This window comes from Cydia fagiglandana, chromosome 16 (genome assembly GCF_963556715.1).
Source record: "Cydia fagiglandana chromosome 16, ilCydFagi1.1, whole genome shotgun sequence".
Taxonomy (NCBI): Eukaryota; Metazoa; Arthropoda; class Insecta; order Lepidoptera; family Tortricidae; genus Cydia; species Cydia fagiglandana.
The window spans coordinates 562,265-577,734 of record NC_085947.1 but is presented as its reverse complement, the minus strand read 5'-3'; the positions used below and the strand labels follow the sequence as shown (position 1 = coordinate 577,734).

The window sequence follows — 15,470 nt, the reverse complement described above, 5'->3', positions numbered from 1 at the left end:
AAGAACGGAACACTTTTAAGTATTTGTTGTTATAGCGGCATCATGTGTGAAAATTTCAACTGTCTAGCTATCACGGTTCATGAGATACAGCCTGGTGACAGACGGACAGTGGAGTAAACTGAAATAAAGGTTCCGTCACACTGGCGCGTTTTCAGAGCCGGGCCTGAGCGTTTTATATGAAAAAGCGGCGCGCCCCGCTCACGCGCCGCACGCGAAACGCGCCTGTGTGACGGAGCCTGAAATATCAAACCGGTCAAGTGCGATTTGGACTCGCGCACGAAGGGTTCCATACTTTTTAGTATTTGTTGTTATAGCGGCAACAGAAATACATCATCTGTGAAAATTTCAACTGCCTATCACGGTTCATGAGATACAGCCTGGTGACAGACAGACAGACAGACAGACGGACAATGAAGTAAAACTGAAACAAATGTCATATACCTACTAAGAAAAACCGGCCAAGTGCGAGTCGGAATCGCTAATAGGTTCCCGTTTTTAGTTACCCTTCAGGTACGGTACCCTAGTATGGTACGGTACCCTAGTCAGGTACGGTACCCTAGTATGAGTGTAATAGATTTGTAACCGGTCAGCAATGTGAGTCCCTTGGAGAAGCAGAGGTCTAGTCTAAACTCCCACTTACCATCGGCATTAACAGCCTTATATGCTTGTTTGCCACCAATATGTCATATTAAAACATATTAATAAAAATTTACTCGGTCAACAATGTGAGTCCCTTGGAGAAGCAGAGGTCTAGTCTAAACTCCCACTTACCATCGGCATTAACAGCCTTGTATGCTTGTTTGCCACCAACATGTCATATTAAAACATTTCAATAAAAATTTACTCGATCAGCAATGTGAGTCCCTTGGAGAAGCAGAGGTCTAGTCTAAACTCCCACTTACCATCGGCATTAACAGCCTTGTATGCTTGTTTGCCACCAACATGTCATATTAAAACATATTAATAAAAATTTACTCGGTCAGCAATGTGAGTCCCTTGGAGAAGCAGAGGTCTAGTCTAAACTCCCACTTACCATCGGCATTAACAGCCTTGTATCTTGTTTGCCACCAACATGTCATATTAAAACATATTAATAAAAATTTACTCATTTCATTGGCCCCGCTTAAATATTTCTTTAATTTGTTTTTAGTATTTGTTGTTATAGCGGCAATAGAAATACATCATTTGTGAAAATGTAAACTGTCTAGTTAATCTAGTTATCACGGTTCATGAGATCTTGAGATACAGCCTGGTGACAGACAGACGGACAGCAGTCTTAGTATTTAATAGGGTCCCGTTTTTACCCTTTGGGTATGGAACCCTAAAAAGTGACCAAGGCCTCCAGTGCCCCAGGCTGGAATCAAAGCAGCGTCCTCTGCTATTGCAGCAGGTGCCTGTTGCCAATTTACAGTCAGCTGGCACTTAAACTCAAAGTTTCTTTGAACAACGTCATTTTCATCTCGCTCACTTATTAGTTTATCACAGCTGCTTCAAGGTTGCATTTCCAGGTAGCTAGTAGTGCCTTGACATGTAAGAATATTTGGAACCATTCTGAAATATTAAAATACAACTGAGAGACCGATGTTTATACTAAACACAATACTCCCATGGAACGCTTTGAAGTTCAAATCTCGTTACGTTACGATGGCGTTTGCACTTTGCACTATGTTCGGTGACTATTTTTTATTGTTAACACACACAATACACTATTTAACAGGTTTTTATCACGTATTTTCGAATAAATTAGTAATTCAAAACACCCCAAAGCCGAATGGTGTTGACGTCTAGGCAGTGTTGCAATCGTCTTAAAAGCCGTAACAGACTATCGCACGTTCTGGCTTAAAAAAAAATTATGTAATAATTATACCGGTATACATATCCATATGAAACGAAACTTAATGCAAATAATAACCATTATACATACCGGAGTCATCAAATAAACAGTAATATTCGTCTTGCTTTTTATTTAAAAAAAAAAACGACCAACCTAACTTGTAAGCATGTTTGCAGTTTCTAAACGCAGTCAAATGACAATCAACAAATTGAACATTTGCATTCTTTGTCGAAATTTTTTCACTTTTAAATGCAAAATACTCGACAATACGAATTTTGCGGATACATGTTCTCGATTCAAAAGTGATATTTTTTCAAGCTCTTTCGATTGAGCATAATTTCTTTTGGTTTTTCCGTAAGAGCCGCTCGCGTTTATACAGGGTGTAATTTTTTACGTGATACAAAATATGTTTTTCTAACTCCATAAACAACTAGCAATTGAATGCTCCTACTCTCGTTGAAATCAGACAATTTTATTTCTAATTTTTTTATTTTTTTTTCGTGATATTTTTTGTACTTTTAAAGGATATTATGATATTAAAACAGCTTTAAAATGTAAAGTGAACTAAATTACTTTTCAAAGTAGCGTAAATCACAAGTCATTAAACATTTTTTGTGATTTATGCTACTTTGAAAAGTAATTTAGTTTACTTTACATTTTAAATATCTTATAAAGCTGTTTTAATATCATAATATCCTTTAAAAGTACAAAAAATATCACGAAAAAAAATAAAAAAAATAAAAAAAAAATTGTCTGATTTCAACGAGAGTAGGAGCATTCAATTGCTAGTTGTTTATGGAGTTAGATAAACATATTTTGTATCACGTAAAAAATTACACCCTGTATATAAAGATTATTGTAGGTACCTTATTCCATTGTTATTATTTGTATTATTTGTTTTGTAGGCACTTTACGTCAGAATAAGATTAACGTATAAGTAAGATCATCAGGCAGACTTAAGGGACCCACTGATTAACAGTCCGCCGGACGGTATCCGCCTGTCAGTTAGAACAGAATTTGGACAGTTCCGAACAACTGGCAGACCGATACCGTCCGGCGGACTGTTAATCAGTGGGCTCCTTTAAACTATATCAGATCAGAGAATGGCAGAGGCTCCGTGTGAGAGATTTTTGGGACCCTTATTATCCTGGACACTGTAAGACAGGACACTGTAATCGCCCCCATGCAGTTGAATGAGACAATTCCGCTAAGACCACGCTAAGACAAGGGTAATTCTGAAGTAAAGGCGCGATCACACATCCAGTGCCTATTCGATATATTTTCTTTTTACTAGGTAGGTAGGTATATTAAATTTATTAAGTACTAATTCTATTTCATGAAAACGGAAAATTTTCATTGCTTTTGGGTAATCTACTCTATTTTTGGCGTGTAAGTGTAACGTTTTAATCTTAACCCTTATTTGGACGATAAAACGACCATATAAAGCCTACCACTTTTATTGTAATCATGTATTGAACTGCCCTCCTAAGCTAAAAAGCGGTATTTGCATAAATATGGCTTTCTTTGAAAATACGGCCTTTTAGCTTAGGAGGGCAGTGAATGTCGTCGGTATAGTGTGCCTTATAAATAAAATAAAAATAAAACGTCTCCACGGCACCAAAAACGAGATAAAAGATTGAAGAACCGATAGCCGTTTGTCTTATAAATCTATCTGTAGTGCAACTGTAGGAGATACGATTCAAAACTTGTCAAATACCTACGATGAAAACCTCAGGTAGCCCGTTGCTTATGTTATGCTACAAACATCATTCAAAGAGTTAACTACTACCTACTGACCTAATTGCCAAGAATTAAAACTGGCACGAGCTGTCACAAAATCGACTGCAATCTTAACTTCAAAATTAGAAGGGTTATCAGGCGTTATTGCAAAAAAAAATGCATGTCTTTTTTATCGAAAAACGAATATATACGAGTATCAATAATAGGATTAATAAATAGGTCCCTTTAAAGGTCCCAAGAAACTCATTCAAAGAAGCCTTTTACTTCTTCTCCTGTGTGAAAGCCTCTTAAATGTTAAAATGACCATTGTAATCCCTGTCCGGTTTGCCGGACGCCGGGGGTGTCCGGGCCCGGCAAATGGGCCGGCGATAAGCTTCGGACATCTGTCTTGAGACGTTCTTAACGACGCAGAGTTAGAAATGTTATAGACCTCGTATTTTCTCGGATTTGATTTCGTACACTTACTTAGGTACTAGTATTATTATTTTGGGAGCCTATAATGTCCCACTGCTGGGCAAAGGCCTCCCCCATTTTTCCAGTCTTCCCGATCCTGATGTGCAGTCTCAGGTCATTCTTTAGTACTATAAGTATTATTGTATGATAAACAACCGCGTTGCAGTTGATAGTTTAGTTTTAGACGTTTGTTTTCACCGTAAGAAGTTCCTATGGTTACCTAGAGGAAAAGTTTGTTGAGAAAACTAAAAATACACTGCCGAGTCTAATCCTTCGCATATCTACTATTGTGCAAGGTGTCCAAATCGCAGCTATCAATGGTCTCAGCTGTCTCCTGTATCGGCAGGAAAGCCGGGTATATCCGGGATTTGAATCTTTCTCTCAACTGCCGGGTCTACCTAATCCTTCGGATATCTATTATTGAGCAAGGTGTCCAAATCGCAGCAATCGATGGTCTCAGCTGCCTCCTGTATCGGCAGGAAAGCCGGGTATATCCGGGCATTGAATCCTGGATTACGACTCTAATAATGACGATTAGGGACGTGACGTAATGACGAAAGTTGACGAACGCCCCGAAACCGCCTTTCCATACAAACGTAGTCACCATTTTTCTCTCTGGATTTTAACATTATTTGACTATTGACCATACCTAGTTAATCTAGCTATGCCCCTTCGTTTGATATTATTGGAAATTTTAATCATTACCATAAGATTAATTCGAGTTAAGAGCATTTACAAATTTCTATGGAAATTGTTTTTTGACAAGCAAAATATCGAAAAAAGTCAAACGAAAGGCATAGGTATGATGGTTAATTATACATCAATTTGTGTAAAAATATTTTTCATAATGTCAGTATCCAGAGAGGAAAATTGGGACTACATTTGTATGGAGCAGCGGTCGTCCCCTTTCCTCTTAACTTGCTCCAATTCTGCATACATATATTGTTTCCAGTAGGTACCGTACAAAATGATTGCATGCAATTACCGCGTTGACCAGTATTAAAAGCGACAAATCAGCGTGTCGCTTGTCGCGGGCGACAGCGACAGATTTATCGCTGGCGAGTTTAACGGTCACAGCGGAATTTTTAATTATTTCACTATCGGCTTCCGAAAAACTTCCCCTTGTCACACGTAGGACAACTGGAAAACAAGCGAAATGTTTCAAAAATTTTTAACCCGATTAAAGTGACTGGTATAATTACTGCATGGCCACTCCATTAGTAATTAGCCACTCTTAACAATAAGACTTAGACCTACATATAACATCAATATAAACTATTTTTGATTATTAAATTATAATAATTAAAAATTCGAAATAATCACACGAAGGGGCATATAGCTGTGAGTTGATATTCATCAAAATGTGTCAAAATATTTTCGATACTGTTAATATCCAGAGTGGAATATGAGGACTATGTTTGTATGGGAAGGCGATTTCGCGCGGCCGTCGAAGTTTTCTTAACTATGCACAAACTTTGCAGTTCCAGAGTGGAGTGCCACCGTAAACGTCATGCGAATTCCTAAGAAAGTATATAATGGCTATGGTTGGGCTGTGGACTTTTTGCAAGCGCATGCTAGGTGGAAATATTATATGCACAGATGCTCACCCAGTGTCTGCCCAAAAAATATCTTAAGTGCAGGCAGCATCATATTTCAAGCACAATCTTAAGATAAGCGAACCGGAAATTAAACTGACTCGCTATAGTTTTGGTTTACGACGTCGGGTCACTTCCGGTCCAAATATTATGAGGTCTTATGATAGCCATACTTAGATTGACATTTTTCGACTATTTTGCTATTTTAGGTATGTATTTTAAAATTATTAAAAAATATATATTTGAAATTCTCAAGATGAGCTCTTTCATTTGATATATACCTAACACGATAAAGTTTAAAACACTTTATTTTTTAACTTTTTATTTACCCTCCAAAAGTGGCCCCCATGTTTAAAATTCATTTGTTTACGTTACATGTCCATCTTTGGGTCACGCATGAATTTACATATGTGTACCAAATTTCAACTTGATTGATCCAGTACTTTTTGAGAAAATGGGCTGTGACAGACGGACAGACAGACGCACGAGTGATCCTATAAGGGTGTCGTCTTTTTTCCTTTTAGGTTACGGAACCCTAAAAAGAGAATGACCAAGGACAAAATGATATCGCCAGAGTCGCCAGACTAAACAAATAGTGCGTGACGTTATGGCAACACTTGAGTTAGAACAACAATCACTATTGTGTTAGTGATGTGACGCGGGCACTTATGTAATTAGGGTTTTGATGAGACGTCAAAGATATGTTTACACTTTTGCACCTTACTCCTTTGTAATAAGGCGAAATATGTAGACATATCTTTGACTTCGACTGTACCTACATACAATCAGCTGCAGAGAAAAGGTGCATAGAAGTTTGCATGCAAAGATGTTAAGCGACTTATATTGCTGATTGTACTGTTCTAAATATATATGTAGGTAGACGTCGCATGTATTATGTAGTTGAAATTCTGAATTAATCTAAGGTGATTTTTTGGGCTTGAATCTTAATGTATAATAAAAAGGCATTGTGTTTTATAAAAAGTGGCAATAACATAAAATCTTTAGGTGGAGCCATGCTCTTGTTATCTAGAAAGCGACTACTTAGTCGCTACGTAGTGACACTTGGCAACACTTCTGATAGTGATAACTATTGTTTGAACTGTTTTTAGGGCTCCGTGACCGTAATAATAAGAAGGTACAAAGACATCTAAATCTAAACCTACAAAATAGATCTTAGCCCAAAAATCTTAGCACAGATTAGTTTGGATTAGGTACTAATTTCTAGAAACAACAAGGGGGCTAACGCGAAATAGTAAAAACTGCAATTATTGAATTTTACACGTTTTAAAAGTTTTAATCAAGGGAAATTACCATGAAAAATCACACGATTATGAACGTCAAATAAAGCTACACCGGCTCCAACCCTACACCTCTGCCTCGAGAAGATTTAAACCCTCAATTGGAGGAGGGTATCCCAATACGGGACCGGCAACAAACTCGTTTAGTTTATTCTCGTTACACTCGTTAATTCGTTTTGTTTTTCATTTGTATATCATACATAGCCCTGCATACCATAGCAGTACAATTTCAGTATAAAATAGCGACTGATACCTATAGCCAAGAGATCTGACGAACAATAATCACAGTCCTACTGTAAGTTTTAGATATAGAGGCAAGTTAGGTACCTACGGAACCCTGCACGCCAGCCCGACTCGCGCTTGGCTGTTGTAATGTTTTTACACGGCTTTCGTACAAGGTCTTGTACTTTACACACTGATAGGTATTTGTTTGCTTCTGACTTAAGACGTAACGTTTACGACGTAAGACGTGACGTAAGTTTACACAGGGAATTTTGTAACCAATTAACTAGTACGGCTACCACGATCGTGACACTGACATATTCGCTCGTGGGCGTAACTTACTTTCAATGCATCTCGCTTGTATTGAGTACTGGCATATCAGTGCGAGCGAGATATATCTGTAGGTAAGTTACGCAGACGTTAGCGAATATGTCAGTATCAAACTCGTGGTAGCCTAAGCTTATAAAAGTGTAAAAATTAAAAATAGTACGAGTTTTTACCTGAAAATCAATATAGCAACAAGGCCACGTGCACCTATTACCTAACTGCCGAAAACTAGTTATTTGTGACAAAACACAGACAAAAACACCGACGACAATAAACCGGAAATCCCTCTTGTGTAATCATGTACAAGTTTGAACCTATAACGGGTAAAAAAATGCCTCAAAATAATGTTCTGTCAATAGGATGACTTCAGTCCAAAAATAGGTACCTATTACCTATCATTATACCTATTCATTATCGAAACCTGGTGACCACGGGGCATTAATTATTTTAGGTTTCTACCAAATGGTGTGATTTTTTATTTGGTGTGAATTCTTTTTTTTTTTTCATTTTTAGTATGTAGGTACATACTTATAACATACATCGATTAAAGCTAAAAATGACCTTTTTAATTGCAGGTATAACTACTTTAAAAACAGTTGTACCTAGTATTAAATAGTTTTCGGTACATCGTCGCTTTTAGTTCCTCCACCACGCGTGGCCAATTAGCATTCTCATAAAACTATGTGACGTAACTTTACTAATTTAGTATGAGAACGCCGTATTGTCAGTGTGTGACCAGCCTTATAATTATGACATTTCGAAAACCCCACGCATCCCCGACGCATTCCATGCGTCACGCCGGCGCCTGGCGCCAACTTCAAGCCAAACGTCACGTCACGCCACGCAAGCGCACGCCACACGCTACAACCATATGAACATTGCGAATCGGGAACCGGTCTGACGTTTCTGCATACAATCTACTAATTGTAAGTTGCGAGTCGATCGGATAAAACACCAGTTTAAGATCTGACCTCGATGTTGGTAATAAGTATAAGTGAGAAGAGGGAGAAGTTATTCTGGTTAGAGTTGTGTTTTAGACTCACATGCGTTCGCGAATAGCAGCTCGCGGCGTGAACTACGTCATCACTCGACAAGTGTCTGATATTTACACAATGAACACTAGACTTTGTTGGGACTAGATAAGGCTGAGATTGGATTGTGAGTATTTTTGCCGAAGGGGTGACTCGAAGGGCGAGGGGTATCGACCGTTGTGCGTCTCGCTCAGACGGTGAACGCGCGCCGGCAATGCCACACGCGCCGCGCAAATCATGTCCACGCCGCTACCGAAATGTGCTGGCGCCAGGTCTCAAAACTACAAAAGACTGTGCTCATAGTGCTTTTCTACTTTACCGTGTACGTTCTAGTGTCGTATTCCATGTCCCCGGACACTAACTTCGCGTTTGTGAGCGACGATTTGCGTGTGGGGGATAAATATGCGTTGATTTATCTCGTTGCGCCTCGAAGTCCTGTTTTTACTGACGCGGAGGGAGCGAATGTTTTCAAAAGCCGCCGCTGCGGTCAGTGTTTCATTACCAACAACAGGGGGTTTTTGCCGATGAGCGAGTATGATGCTATACTTGTGCTCGGAGACCGCAGCTTGTTGTACGAAACTTCGGCTTTCATGGATCCGGGGAAGAGGTTTTTGATAGAAACGAGTCGGCAATGCATTAAAGACAAGCTGAGAGGATGCAACTGGGAACCTAGGATCACCTCGTTCGGAGACAACAAGCCACACGACCTGTGCAGTCTCTGCGACCATCTACATAGAAAGCGCCTTAAACCAAACAGTTAGAATCTCTTCATGTGATAATAGGTAAACTAATTAATTTTAGGCTCAAACAGATGCCTTGCTAGGGTAGTCAGGCTGCCGCCTGCCAAAATATTCAAGTTTTCTAAAATATACCTAGTTATATCTCAAAGACAATGGTGCTTAGTTCTCAAAATTGTACTGAATCTGGGCAGAAATCTCGTTTTTTTAGACCTGTTAAGCAAAATGTGACCCCCCTTTGATATGCAACGAAAACATAATTCATAATTCGTTTATTGTCTATAGAACATGGGAATATACAATGATGGAACATAATAATATAGAATCACCATGGTCTTACCTTTAGGCGTACAAACAGTCAAAACTTATAACTAATGATACTTATTCCTAAAATTAACCTTAACACAACGTGGTAAAGTCTATCAGCGGTCACTAGTACGTGCCTACTCGTCCGTACTTTCTTTAGCGCATTTTGTAACCCGGTTAGAATTAAGTGATTCGATTTTCAAATATGTACCTACCTAACAACGTATTTACATTCCATTTGCAAAAAACCCGGCCATGTGTTCCATTGTTAAAATACTTGTGTTTATTTATGGCAGGGACGATTTTTTTTTCATTACTGGGTTTTTGCCAAGTACTAAGTACTATTTTTGTCTGAATACCTAGCGATTTTAAATGAATCTGGCATTTGATTAACCCAGATTTTTAGGTTATGTTGAAATGTTCTCAAATAATTATAGAATCAATACAATTTGTAAGTAAGGTACCTATAAAGTATCAATTGAACAATTATGAATGGTAAATTTATTCATTACCGATCGTTAACTGTGCCAATTCAAGTCTCTTGACAGTTATCGACAATTGACCTTTGAATATTCCATTTAATAGTACCTGTGTAATCATAACGGCACGTCGTACTTAATAATAGGTACCATTTACTACTATGTTTTATGCTATTGGTACCAATACCAATTGAGTTTATTTTGCCAAATCAAAGACGTCATTACCTACCTTAACAACTATTTACTGTAACTTTATGTATACTGATTTCAATTAATGAAAATACGTAGGTATCGTTATGTTTCATTATATCGATTCAATTGCAATTAATTTAAATACATTACATTACACTATCAAACATAGATCTTTGTTTGATAGTTTATTTAAAAAACAGATATCTACTTATATATCTTAACTTTTTTCATATTGGCCAAAATAAAAATATTGACTGCAAAAATAACAATCCAGACAACTTTATACGTATGTGTTCTTTCTCTGAAAGTATTTTAATATAGATTTCTATTTTAGAACGAACAAAATTGTTTTGACAAGGACAGTTAAATGTTATTCCAAGAATAGAACGAATTGTAATAAAAAAATGTACCAATCAATTTCTCAACGTAACTGGTTGGAAATCAACCACAATTGAAGGGATGTTTACAAAAACAACCTAACTGACTACACTGGTTGACACCTGAAACGATTAACAATGTTCTTAAAAAAGTGTCAACCGCTCTAAGCAGTTATGTTGTTTTTGTTAACATCCCTTCAATTGTTAGTACAGAATTAGGTACAATGGGTATTTTATGTACATAATACAATACGTAAAGTGTGAATGCCAATAGGGTGGATATTAGTTAAGAAATAATTTGGTATACATATTATTTAAAATCATGTTGTTTCCATTCTATATTGATTTTACACGTATTTTGTTTTATATAAAATCATTACGTCTCCTTTATTTAGATATTAATAGGGACGTAGATACTATCATTTTCTTGATCTTATGAAGGTTATTATCTTGATATTTGTTATGTTGTATTAATTATAAGAAATAGCCATAATATTTTATTGTGTGTGGGGTCCAAGTATGCTTGAAGACAAGGTTATGTAACATCCTGTAGTAATAAGGAAAAAAAGCTGAATAAAAAGCCAAATAAAATCATTTAAACATAAGTGTATGTTCGTCTAGTCATTAATTTTGGAAAGGCGATGGATATTGGGTATTTAAGCGAGCAGTTATGTAATGAACAAATGTGTAATATAAACAATAAAATATACGCCCATATATAATAAGGAAATATTAATCTTGGCAATCCTGTAAAATTTAATATTAAAGTTGGCAAATCACAGCAAGAGCTAGGCCGCAAGCTTAAATTACCCCATAATAGAATGCGCTATGAGCATTTATGCCTCGCGTAACCATAGTAACCAACCTACACTGTCTTTAATATTGTAACTTTCCTGAAATAGGTTATGCTGAATCATAATTTTAAATAGACTTCGGGTATAAATAGACAATAATCAATGTTAAATAACATTCAGAACCATTTGCGGCATTGACAGTTATTACTGTAAACAATATGCTGTTGTTCCTGTTATTAAGATAATAATTATTAATTACAGTAAATATCAAATACTAGTTCACAAAAAACATTTAAACTCCATGCTATCAGCACTATAACTCGAATAATAAATATTTAAAATGAATTATCTAAAAAGTATATATGTTGTAATCGTTTAAACGCTTATCTTGTATGATTGATTATATCGCTCGATTATTATGACTACAATATGCACGTAGTGCAAAGAACAAAGTAGATAACCTTTTTAAATCAAATGTCAATGACACAAAACATATTTAATTTGCACAGCTCTATCTCTGTGAGATATGATTGTTACTAATTAACACGTGCAACTCAGGTGATAGATGTCATATTAATCACGAATAACGTTAACCTCGACTTATCATCCCCTCCTTAACCTGCCTTTCCATAAGAGATGTGCGAGGATGTAGCAAGGGATGTGTTTGTTAAGAACCAATAGAAAATTGCCGACTAGAGCTGCGCTGATGTAAAGGAAGTGATTCTAATGATTCTTAATAAACTCATCCCTCGCTACGCATCCTCGCAGATCTCTGGTGGAAACGTAACCTAATGGAGTTAAAAGATTAAGTTGATATTTTTATCTTAAATTGCGTCGAATGATAGCCCTATGATATTAATTGATATATTATTAACAGTTTTTTTGCATTTTTTTTCACAAAAAAAGGCTAAAAAAGCTACTTAAAAATTAGTCTTTCAGCTTAATTTGGATATAAAACATTTCACGATTTGTGTGAAGTCTTTATCCATTTTTTTTTATGAAAGTACATAAATGATTAGTTTAAGATTACTTTAAGTAGAAATTCAAATGTTTTTGATGGAAGTAGTACACTCACTCATATAATTTTTATAATGCAATGTTTGTTTTGGGTCTGAATACAAAAAAAGTATTTTTTTTATATTGATATTAATAAACACTTAGTAAAGGTTGTAAATTCTCTTTTTAATGAATACCTATGTAAAATAGTTTCAACCCTATGTGACATGTCTAGTAAGCCACATAAATGTTCGATGTAAGTACATAAACAAATTGATATTAATTAAATTTGTTATATAACAATTTTGTGTTATTTATTGTTTGACCTTGCGTAAAAATTTGTAAAATGATAAATGAATTTGTAAAGAAAACAGCGCCCGAATTTTGAAAACTTGACAAATCTTTTTCTTTTTGTCTGATTATACCCAAAATATATGGTTTAATTTGACCTAAAAAATGAGGGGAATATTTTTTCATCTTTCGAAGAGGATTGGACGACCCATGGCGTATGTAAATGAAAATACAATAAATGGTAATTTTGAACGGGTCCCGTGTCAACTATGAGCAATTTTACCCTACTGACCGAAACAAATGAAGAGTGAAAAAATTGTGGCTAGCTCTTTTGGCCTAACTTTTTTGTGATAGGTATATGAAGTAAAGTAAACGGAGGGGTTACTAGTGCGTTGTCTGCGTATAAGATGGGAGTTAGGTACAGAAGTTTAGACTAGCCATTCTGAAAGTGTGTTCCGCGGAACCCTAGGGTTCCGCAAAGCCTCTGTGGGGGTTCCGCGAAAATACTTGTAATAATAAGAAATAAACCAGCACTTCTATAGGTACAGTGACGAACGCAATTTTTTAATTTGGGGTTCCGTAAAATATTTCGCTTTCCAAAAGGGTTCCGTCGCCAAAGTTTGAGAACCGCTGGTTTTGACAGTTTAGCTGTGCGAGGCAGGAACTTTGTTATAACTTATAATAAATATTATTAAATGTAATAATACGCATATGGGTTGCAGGTGCTTGTCCCATAGCCCACACTGTTAACTGACAGTTCGTAAACCTTATTACAAGAGGCATAAGGACGGACAGTGACGAGTGGACAGTTAGAGTTGATTTTTGTACTACACTGGGTACTTACTAATTATAAAACCACAATGAACCTACTCCCTTACAATAAAAACCGACCAAGTGCGAGTCGGACTCGCGCACCAAGTATTCCGTACCATTACGCAAAAAACGACAAAAAAAATCACAAATCACGTTTGTTTTATGGGAACCCCACTTAAATATTTATTTTATTTTGTTTTTAGTATTTGTTATAGCGGCAACAGAAAAACATCATCTGTGAAAATTTCAACTGTTTAGCTATCACGGTTCATGAGTTTTACAGCCTGGTGACAGACAGACGGACAGTGGAGTCTTAATAATAGGGTACCGTTTTTACCTTTTGGGTACGGAACCCTAATTATTCTTATCGATATAATAAAAAAATAATTGGAAAGGGGAATGGGGGAATTTGGAGGGGGGAATATTTCTGTTTAGTCGTGTTTACAGACTAAAGTTAATATGTAGTTTCTGTGTATATCCTCTTAATGAACTAAACTAGGATAATTTCTCTTGGTTACATATTGAGTAGTGATGTACCGACTATTGATTTGGCCGACTAGCCGACTAATCGGCGCTCGAATAGCCGATTAGTCGGCCGACTAGTCGGCTAGTCGGCCAGATCATTAGTTTCGTATAAGTTCAGGTGAAAAACAATAGTTTTGCTCCTTTGGCTGCGCTATTCATCATAATTTAGCTTTTTTGCCGACTAATCGCCGACTACAAATGTGGCCGGATAGTCGGCTTTCCCGACTAGTCGGTACATCCCTAATATTGAGTTACTAAAAAAGGGCAGGCACCGTTACAATCTCATGGATACAGGTAAAAAACTTGCTTCTTACCGGTTCGCTATTTAAAGACACAACTAAAGGCTATCTTCCGTCTCTCTTACGCCTTCGCTGTTCGTACTTACTACATTAATTAATTCTGTTAACAAAAAACATAGACCTATTAGCAAACGTTGCGTTTTGTTGCCGAACAATTTTAATAATAATTGTGACTCAAAATGTTCGCATGTCACGCCGAAAAGGGGTCATCCATTAATTACGTCACACGTTTAGGGGGAGGGAGGGGGTCAAGAAAATGTGACATATTGTGACATGGGGGAGGGGGGAGACACAAACTTTGTGACGTCACTTTAACTTCATCAGTAACCGAAAATTTATTTAAATTATTTAGTTCGCTGTACATTTAAATAACAAGTTTTTAAAACGAAAATAGTTTTTAATCCTTTAATTTTCTTTCCTAAGGAGTTTTGGGTTATAAAATTACTAATATTTATATGGTCAAAAATATTTTGATAAAATATTAATAATACTTAGGTACTTACTTAATTCGATTTGGCGATTTCGTAGAAAAAATGTGACGTCACACTAGGGGGGAGGGGTTTGCCAAATGTGACCAAGTGTGACAAGGGGGGGGGGAGGGGTCAAAAAACCTAGAAATTGGTGTGACGTAATTAATGGATGACCCCAAATTCGGCGCTTCGGCCGAGAAAGGTATTGAATATTCGATATTCGGCCGAGAAAGGTGTCGAATATTCGATATTCGGCCAAAACCACTATTCGGGGCATTCTCTAGTGACTAAGTCGGAATTAGCTGTATATTTCCATCACTAATCACACTAGGAAGCGCTTACAATCGTTGAAGCGAAAGCGGTCAAGCGTGAACCGTGAACGCTGCTCGCGTTCAGTCGACCGAATATCTGGGGGCCTAGCCAGATAATCGCTTATAGAAACCCGCTAATCGAAACTTTAAAAAATGTATGTTAATAGTCGCGTCACTTTTCGTAACATCTGTCATCTCAATCTCATTTTAAAACCACGTGTTGGATTGTAATAAAACTTTGTACATACAATGACATGAGGTATATCTAGTTCTGTAAGCAATAGAGAAAAATACAAGTATGAAATAAAATTAAAATCGCTGCATTTTTTTAACGATGGCATCTTGAGCTACATAAACTAATTACCTACATAACTTAGATA

General features: G+C 36.7%; 1 protein-coding gene across 1 annotated transcript; it reads left to right on the top strand.

The window, feature by feature from the left end:
* Positions 1–8,670: 8,670 nt before the first annotated feature.
* LOC134671678 (uncharacterized) lies at positions 8,671–12,684 on the top strand. Its single transcript, XM_063529503.1, has one exon. The coding sequence runs from the start codon at positions 8,758–8,760 to the stop codon at positions 9,259–9,261; it is 504 nt and encodes a 167-aa protein (XP_063385573.1). The 5' UTR covers positions 8,671–8,757; the 3' UTR covers positions 9,262–12,684.
* Positions 12,685–15,470: the final 2,786 nt, after the last annotated feature.